Source organism: Plasmopara halstedii (assembly GCF_900000015.1).
Source record: "Plasmopara halstedii genome assembly, contig: Scaffold_323, whole genome shotgun sequence".
Lineage (NCBI taxonomy): Eukaryota > Oomycota > Peronosporomycetes > Peronosporales > Peronosporaceae > Plasmopara > Plasmopara halstedii.
Window position 1 is genome coordinate 944,660 of NW_020187244.1, and position 9,465 is coordinate 954,124.

Below are 9,465 nucleotides of genomic sequence, written 5' to 3' on the forward strand. Positions count from 1 at the left end.
GCTAAGCGCAAAGCTAGGGCAGCCCCACTGCAAGCTTGCAATATGCAGCTCAGTCACCTCACTTGCCACAGCGAACAGCTCGCTGGTTGTCGTCCTTTGCAGAACACAACGTCACGGTCGCGTACAAACCAGGAAAATTACATGTGGTAGCCGACGCACGTTGTCCTGATTTTGAACTAGCTCGTATCAGCTATATCGAAAGCGATGTATTCGATATGGTACTTCGAGCTTATGTTGAGGATGAACAGTGGGACTTGATGATCAGAGCACAGTCATCGAGTGATATGAAACCCCATGATGAGCTTCTTTGTCGCTTGATATCAAGGTTGCATCGATATGCATGGAAAGGTGGTCTCTTTTGCTATAGGTCGTTCGTGACGACGATCCACGGGTTGTGGTTCCCTACAACGATGATTTGAAGTACACACCAGTGTACTAGGCGCATGATACACCGATGGCCGGCAATTCAGCCGTGAGAAGACCTACCAGACTCTCAGTGCCCAATTTTGGTGGCCCCATATGTACAAGTGGGCTACACGATTCGTGAAGACAGGCGATGTCTGTCAGCGCATGAAGGGCGCATGGCACACGCAAGTGCAGCTGCAGAGTCTTCCTGTCTGCTGGAAGTCAGTCGTTCTCGACTATATATTCGGCCTCCCCAAGAATGCTGACGATCACAATTGGAATTTTCGTATTTGTTGACAGACTCAGCAAGATTGTTTGCATCGCTTCGTGTATCGATTTCATCGATGTCAAAAGTTCGGCCAAATTGGTCATTGATCATGTTTTTTGTAATCACGGGTTGCCAGACTGATCATGATACACAATTCACGAGTGTTTTGAATGCTTGACACTCGCTTGGATATGCCGGGGTCACACGTACCCTGGTATGAAGGGTAAGTCAAACAAGATTGTGTGATCACGCAATTGTGTGGGTACACCTTTACAAGAAGCCACTACGTGGCTAGACTGCCAGTAGTTATGTACTTAAATTAGGGTGTTACTATTTAGCTAAGGAACCTTTGGATTAGGTATAGGCGGCTATGCCGCAAATAACGCCAAGAAATATGATTAACATATTGAACGGAAGAGTTTATTTGCCTTTGGTTAAGGTTGTGGTTACTCTTGGAGTAAGCGGATTGCGATCCGCCACACTCGTACTGGCTCTGAGTATAGAACGGAGGTCACCGACTTAAGCTAAGCTTTTTTTAAGCAAAAGAGCTCAGGCAGCCCCGCTGCACTTGGTAACTCTTGTAGCCAATCTACAAATAAGTCGTTACGACTGATCCTCCGTGAGGACTGAGCGATTCTCATATTTGTCCCAGGGCATGCAGGTCGGGCTCAAAAGGTTGATATCTTTGGGCGTGCAACACCTCGCTTCGCAAGGACCTGAAACGATTATCGCACGATTAGCGGCGTTTTTGATCTATGAAAGTGCTCTGCTGGAGCACTTACACCGCACGCATTAGTTCAGTAAGTTTAGTGTTAGAGAAATTCATCAGTCTTGTTGAGGTCTGCTAACTTCGTAGACAAAGGCATGTGATTTAGATGATGCTTCTGCAAACTTTCTTTTGAAAGGGTAAAATGTGGTCATCAGAGCATGGACACGAAGAGCTGCTGTATTTTGGCAAGGAATCATCTCCTTAATTTCAAGTCTGATTACCCGCTGTACAGGGTTTCCTTGATCCGAGCAGAAGCGATTTGTTGTAGACGCATTCCACAGCTCTCACTTGAAGCAAAACTTGATGCACAACATCGTGCCGAATTTATTCGAAAGTAAAAGCTGTAGAAAGTCTCATGTGGGCAATTTTGTCATAATCTGCCGTATTAACCTTCGCATTATGTTTGATTGAAAGTTAAATTACGTCGTGAACTAATTTGTGCATCACGCACTATGAAAGCGTAAGAAACACCAAATTATTAATCTATACAAGCCAAACAATATAAATATACACCCACATAAAATTGTCACCTCATGTAATGTAAGCTTGAATGTCGTGGTGAATCAGCCCTAAATGTTTGTTTTGGTGTAATCGCTAGCAGGTCTGCCCGTCATGCAAAACGTTTAGCTAGAGAGCGCGAGGCTGAAGCTCATTCTCAAAGTCTTGAAGAAGAAGAGTCTGGAGAAGACGATCAGAAGTACAAGCGTTCGACAAACATAGGATTTTCCTTTTTGGTAGACTCAGATGAGAGCGAGAGTGAGGACAGCGACAAAGAAGAGCAAAATGAAGAGAAGAAAGAAGATCTGAAGAAGCCTTCCGTTGCTTTTGAGCCGTCCAAGAGCAAGAATAGGTCAAAGGTGACGCAATTTGTTAGGCTCTGTCTTTCCTACTGACGCAGATGTACTGAATAATATAGAAAGAGCATGAACGGAAATTATAGAAAACAACGGAAGGGTGACGACGAAATTGAGGAGAAGCAGTCTCTAGATGATATTTTTAACGCGGTGTTGGCGGAAGCGGGCAATTTGAGCGTTGAGGATGCGACATCCACCCGCAACGAGCAGGAACAGTCGCTTTTCGGTGTACAACTCAAGTTTGCCAATGCAGACAAGGAAATGAAGCGCATTTTTGGTGTAAGGGTCTTACCTTGGGCCTTTCCTGTTAATGAGACGTCTCATATGTCGTGGAGTAGGTGAAGGATAGTGGTCCGACGATCCATCGCAAGCGCGGAGATCCACGGTACGATATCTCAACTAATTCAAGGCTAAGCAGATTCAAACATAACGAATGACCGAATGTTGTGCCTGAAGGAGCGCTGCACGATTAATCGCAAAGAAGGTGATGATGGTGTCACCTCTAGACGAATGGCCGCGTCCACCGACATTTGTTGGTGGTGGTATTCGGTGGACACGATCTAATAAGCCTAAGGGTATCGGGTGGAACAGTTTGTGCCATTATTACGAAGTTACGTGGTCAATTGCTTACAGAAAGGTAAAAGCAAGTTATAGCTTTGAACATGTACAATCAATACAAACAATATCGGCGTATGTGATCAGTTGCAAGACGAATTCGAGCTTCTCCAGCGGACGCATGATCCCAACCTCATTGCTCACTTCTTGCAGCGTCATCCGTACCATATTGATGCTCTGCTCACAATGAGCGAATTTTTCCAGCATCATGGCCAGATGGACCAAGCCACAGACTGCATTAAACGGTGCATATACGTGTTTGAGCTGGCATGGACCGACCAGTTTGATGTTTGCAAAGGAAATTGTCGCATGGATATTCAAACGAAGAACAATGACGGTTTTTTTCGAGCACTTTTCATGCATATGAAGCAGATTGGACGTCGGGGATGTATGCGCAGTGCGTTTGAAACAGCCAAATTATTGCTCAGTCTAGACCCGCATGGCGATCCAATGAATGTGCTCTTAGCAATTGACTACTATGCGCTCACGTCTCGTCAGTATCAATTTGTTATCGACTTAAGCGACTCAAAATTACCAGTGGTGGATCGTATTGCATGTGAAACTACTATGTTGAGGAAAAAATCTAACAAAGCGGCCCCATTGGATACATCAGACAGCGTTTTGGCGCTACCAAATCTCGAATTTTCTCTAGCGCTCGCTCAGTAAGTCTCTGAATTGACTGGGTTTACTTACCATTGAGCTAATGCACTTCAATTTTATAAGATTTTTCCTAGGGAATGAGTCTGAAGCCAAAACCAAACTTGCCACAGCGCTGCTTAAATATCCGGCAGTTCTCAAGCCACTTTTGGAGAAAATAGCTGTTGATGTGTCGTCTTGTATGTCGTGCATATTTTTAGATTTATGAGCCGTACGCTCACATGGCTTTGATTGTTAATACTGCAGCTCAATGGCAACCAATTTTGTCAAGTTGCGCGTTCGCCAATGTGTGTAATGTCGGTGAAGAGCAAAGTGTACTCCAGCATTTACTGGATATTTACGTCACGAGGAATCATTCTATTTGGAAAGCAAACAACGTGCAATCATTCTTGCTACAAAGTGCACAATACGCTCTCGCATCTCCGGCTTTTGTGTCTGCGATTGCTCAAGTGCTAAAGTTGCCCGCTTGTTTGCACAAATATGCTCGAGCAGTCAAAGCGGGTAAAGATAGCTGATTATTAAATAGTGTGAGTTTGAGTGTGTGAACTAACTTCTTTCTTATTGATGCAGATTACTCGGATGAGGTCACAACTTTGCCTGCAGATCATCCTATGTTGCAGCCACCGCAAGTCGAGAATGAGCAGCTGCTGGAAGCTCTTGCGCAAGAGGAGTTTGCAGCTGATGACTTGCCGGCTGACGCCAACCCGTTTTTGTTGTTTCTGCAAACGTTGCTGCCTTGGAACCAAGTGCAAGGCGTCAATCCGCGACCACCACATTGAGCCTGATATCATTTTGTGTTAGGTGTGTGTGATAATGAAATCACCACGGAAAAATCTTTATGGTAAAGAGCTCTCAATAGATGCACACTTTACAAGCATGTAATAATTGGCAATTCTTTTTAGATTCTCACACAAGACAAAGCCTGCAATGTCTTGTGATATAATCTGGCTTTTTGGTTGCGGAAAAGCTTGAGTTTTACTTCTATAGCCAATTGAACACGAGAAGCTTGACAAGTTATTTTTGGCTCATTATTTTGATATAATTCTGCTACCTGCATATTGATACACTTTCTGCACACCACAGCTCATCCTTGAAACCTGAGCGCCAAAGTTGGCACGGATAACCGACATAGATGTAAACACTTTGCTCCCCAGAGATGCCTTTAACGGCCTCGTCGCTCACACTATGTCGATGCTGGCGCATCCAGAATTGGTCTGTAGCGGTGCCTAGTACTACGAGCTTCAGCTTTCTTTAGCAACCATTAGTACAAGAATTGCTGCAGACTGAAGCATACATATTTGGGCGGCGTTGTGCTCACCGATACAAGATTATCAAAAAGTAAATACGAGGGCGCGCCATAATCACTCAAATATTAGTTTAGAAGGATTGGTACATACTAACTTTTCAAGTTTGCGTTTGCATCCTATAGATCCCATGCAACTTTGCTACTATTAGCTGACTGGATAATCTTAAGATACCATAAAGTGAGCCGCGGCCTTACTCTTATGCCACAAACACTGATCAAAACGCGATTTACGCAAGCATGTTCGTCCCCTATAGATCGCTGTATAGTCTCTGGGTTGCCCAATCGACAACTAAATTCGTCACTTTTGAGGATTCCATTCGTGTCCTATATACATCATGCGTCGTCGCGCTCAGCGGCGCTTTCACGTATATCTCGCAGAGAATATTGAGATGGTCAAAAATACATTAGAGGCAAGGTATAAGCCGGGTCGGCGGATGCGGTTTCACGTCGCTCTAATTATAAACACGATAGTGACGTCGCGCATCGTCTGGGTGATGTGTACAGCGTAAAGGTCAGGTGCAAACTGTGTTGCATTGCTGGAAGCATTGTAAAGCAAGGTGTTTATGACATCGGATGACACTTCATCCATAGGTTTAGTTGTACGTCTGCGCTGTGACCACTTATACATTATCTCAATGAGCAAAGCTCATCATATGTATGGACTGTTTCCTCATCGGAAACACCCGGAAAATGAGTGTGAGGAGAAGAGCAGCTAAATCATATTGATGTAAAATACGACGACACAGCGACAAGACACGCCACAAGTGTTGCATCCAGATCAAGAGTTGGTCATGAGGGTGACCTGAGTCTAAAATTTATATGTAGCCCGAGGCGCCAGATTCCTTTACCCCGCAACGTCATTGGACATATATATTGCAAAGAAGAAAGCGGATTTCAAAATGATTTCCCACTAGGTGGCGAGTTTAACGGGGTTTCACGTGCCCTGGTGTGACACACGGCACGTGAAACCCCGTTAAACTAAATAAATACTGACGAACGATTTCTTATTTAATAAGAAATCGTTCGTCAGTATTTATATATTTAATTAGGCTTTATTACAAAATAGGAAAACCTAAGGAATTAATACCGAGAAATACAGTTTACGTTTTATACGAAAGAGATGATTAGCCTTGGGCTAAGGTTGTAATTACTCTTGGAGTAGGTGGATCGCGATCCACTCCACTCGTACTGGTTATAAGTATAGAACGAAGGTCATCGACCTTAACGAAGCTTCCTCTAAGCAAAAGCGCTACGGCAGCCCCGCCACACTTGGTAGCACTTGTAGTAAATCTACAGCTGCGTCGTTATGACTGACCCTGTGTGAGGATTTAACAGTTCTCTTATTTGCTCCAGGGCATGCAGGACGGGCTTAAAAAACTGATGTCTCTGCTTGGTCCTGAGGGCGTGCAATACCTCGCTCCGCAAGGACCTGAAGCGATCAGCGCGCGTCTAAAGACATTTTGAAGCAACGAAAATTCTCTGCTAGAGCACCCACAGCAGAAGATGTCGGCGACGACTGCGTCCATGACGCTACCGTCGACGACGGATGACCTCCCCCTCGACCCAAGCCGCTCATGGTGGAGAAAAACTCCAACTCCGTGTGAGAGAGGTCGAAATGGCCATGGCGTCCGCCATGCTCTAGACCGAGCAACAGCGCGTGGCACTAACTATCTCCAAGCTCGGTGGTCGAGCGCTAGAGCGGGAACTAACGTGTGGCACATCGGTCGAAGCGTCGATTCCCTCTTTGACGGAGCTGAAGCGACTTTGCCAATCAACCCATCCAGGATCAGCGTTTTCGCCGATTAACCAGGCATATCGTGTGCGATCGCGTTTCCTCGCCGCCCGACAGAGCAAGAAGGAAATAGCGGATTTTGTCGATGAGTTGCGTACTCTCATTGCCGGTATGCCAGCCGATCCTTACCCCGAGGCGGTCACAGTGATCGACTTTATGGAAGGCCTCCGACCTTGGTGTGGCCAGAATGGAAGTCTTCCGTGTGCACCTGTCTTTATCGAAGAAGCAGTTAATGTGGCACTGAATGCCGGATTCAACTTTAAGTCGGCACGACTTAGCTGGAATGCACACTTAAGCAGCTCGTCGAGCGGGCCGATGTATCTCTGCTATGCTGAGGACGAGGAGGCACAGCTCTGAGCTGCGGAGCAGTGATCGGACACTTAACGATATTTTGTCTGTAGAGACACCCGTCACCTTCGGATTGGTTGTCCCCTGTGCAAGGCGCGTTAAGGTTCTTTCTAACCGGTCTTGGTGGCTGTGGAAGCAGCCGTAAAAGGCTATGAAAAGCCATGGAAGATTCTGATCGACTCCGGGGCGTCGGGCAATAATTCTCGACGCTTCACAATCGAACGAAATCAGCTGTATGCTGAGGCGCTGAAAGCTAGGTTGAGTGATATTGTCACTGTAAGCGACGGGGTCTTGTGTCACTGTGCCGAAGGTTTCTGTGGACCTCGGTGTCAAGTTTCTTGACTTTAATAGCGTGAACGCTGCTTAGTCTTCGACTTGAATGCAAGGTATGACCTTATCCATGGTATCGCATGGTTGAAACACCATGAGCCATAGATTGATTAAAGGTCGAAGGCTTTGGCGCTTCGTGCTCGTCCCTCGGTGGAGCATTGGTGAGTCATGAACTCATCTCTGCTAAGAAGCGAGGGTTTAGACATTGAGGTGTCGAGGGCGGGACCCAGGTGATGCACGTGGAGTGGCACGTAATCCACTGAGCACTGCTCACGTTTCGAAGCGGTCGCTGCTGGCATGGTCTGACGAGATCCGCGGTATCCCGGGCAAGGCCCTTGTGATGCGCGTGGAGTGACACGTTATCTACCTGACAAAGACTGCGGAGATAGCAGCTCTTCGTCGGACGTTGTTTATAATATCAAGGCCCCAATGAAGCAGGGAGAGGGGACACTTGACGACACCGAGTGCGTGTTCCCACCGGCCTCGACGGGACGTAAAACATTATGGAAAGGAGACGGCGAAGTGTTTGCAAGACGCAGGTCGTCGACTCTGGCGCAGGGTGTGTTTACCGTAGACGATAGCGCACAGCTATATATATATACCCTTGTCAACGTTATGACAGGAGAGGAAGACGGCGACGTCACCCTCGAGGCTATTTCCGTGATGGGTGCTCTTCTTGATCTGGGCGAGATGTCCTTCGAAGAGGTTGGCGATGCCTTGAAGGCAGGCAGTTTGGCAGAGGTGGTCATTATAAGACCAAACGAGGAGATTAACTCGTCATCGCTTCTGGATGAAGCTGTCCTGGAAGGCATTAAGAGGGTGCTGAACGCACGAAGTGTGTCGCCGATCCTGGAAATACCTCGGGTTCAAATTATCCTTTGGTAAGGAAATTTCATGACGTCGTCCCCAAAGACCCGCCGTCGGTCCTACCTCCGGGCCGAGGTGAGCATCATGAGATTGACCTGGTTCCGGGAACCAAATACTGCGTATCACCACAATAGCCTCTGTCCAAGGAGCAGTGTGACGTCATTGATGCCTTTTGTCATGTGAAGCACGAGGAAGGAATGGTGCGTGAGAGCAACTCTCCCCATTCGACACCCATGTTTTCGGAAGCCGAACAGCAAGTACGTATCGTTCACGCTTACAATAAGCTAAACGCTGCCACCATTCAGGCACAGACTCCGATTCCTCCAAAGGGTGTTCTCCGTTCTCCTTAAAGAATCGGAAGGATTTGCGCAAGTGGCTTGGCATCGCCAACTTCTTACACAAGCAGCGCTAAACTATGCAGAAATGGCACGACCATTGTCGAATTTCCTTAATAAGGAAGCGGAATGGTGTTAGGGCACCGAGCATCGGTCGGCTTTTGACAGGGTCATGGACAACCTCCTTCATACACCAATACTGGCGTTGCCAGACCCTGATCGTCCTTTCAGTGTTGTCTGTGACGCTTCGGACTTTGCCATCGGCGATGAACTGCTGCAAGCAGACGCAGAGAGACGAGATCGGATGATCGCGTTCAAATATCGCCATCTTAAGGCTGCAGGGAGGAACTACCCCGTTCATGACAAGGAATAACTTGCGATGAAGTATGAACTTGTCAAGTTCAGGGTGCACCTGCTTGGCTCAATGCCGTTTGTGATCTATACAGATCATGCGTCATTACTCACTGCGACGCAGTCGCCACTCGCAAAGGATGGCCAGTTGGCTCTGATTCTTGGCAGAATATAACTTAGAAGTATGAGCTAGGAAAGCAGAATGCTTTGGCTGATGCGTTGTCACGCAGACCGGACTAATAGATTGCTCATATCACGATGGTGACGTCGTCAGTGACGAATTTGATCCGCGCCGCATACGCGGGTATAGTATGTGTTGTCGAAGAAGCGCCTCGTCATACGGACTAGTGGCGCAGAGAAAGCAGCCGGAATATATCGATATTACCGGTGTGGACAGGCGAATGGCGCAAGTTGCGGTTTCATGGACTATCCAAGTATCCAGTGAAGTATCCAACGAAGAGGCTATCCACAAGCGCATAAAAGTACGTAAACACAGTGGAGAATCCAGTAGAATATTTGGTAGAATATTCGAGATAGGCTTAGAGGTAGCGCAGCGAACTAAGGCCCT

At 46.9% G+C, this 9,465-nt stretch overlaps 2 protein-coding genes across 2 annotated transcripts; both read left to right on the forward strand.

The window, feature by feature from the left end:
• Positions 1 to 1,992: 1,992 nt before the first annotated feature.
• On the forward strand, positions 1,993 to 4,511 carry PHALS_08681 (Uncharacterized conserved protein; the record flags this gene model as incomplete). Its single annotated transcript, XM_024724075.1, has 11 exons — positions 1,993 to 1,997; positions 2,074 to 2,292; positions 2,359 to 2,575; positions 2,635 to 2,681; positions 2,753 to 2,933; positions 2,999 to 3,573; positions 3,635 to 3,747; positions 3,815 to 4,069; positions 4,139 to 4,314; positions 4,370 to 4,409; positions 4,471 to 4,511. The coding sequence occupies 11 exons, from the start codon at positions 1,993 to 1,995 to the stop codon at positions 4,509 to 4,511; spliced, it is 1,869 nt and encodes a 622-aa protein (XP_024574988.1).
• A 1,016-nt stretch (positions 4,512 to 5,527) lies between these two features.
• PHALS_08682 (uncharacterized protein) lies at positions 5,528 to 5,826 on the forward strand (the record flags this gene model as incomplete). Its single annotated transcript, XM_024724076.1, has 2 exons — positions 5,528 to 5,568; positions 5,652 to 5,826. The coding sequence occupies 2 exons, from the start codon at positions 5,528 to 5,530 to the stop codon at positions 5,824 to 5,826; spliced, it is 216 nt and encodes a 71-aa protein (XP_024574989.1).
• Between the last annotated feature and the right edge of the window lie 3,639 nt (positions 5,827 to 9,465).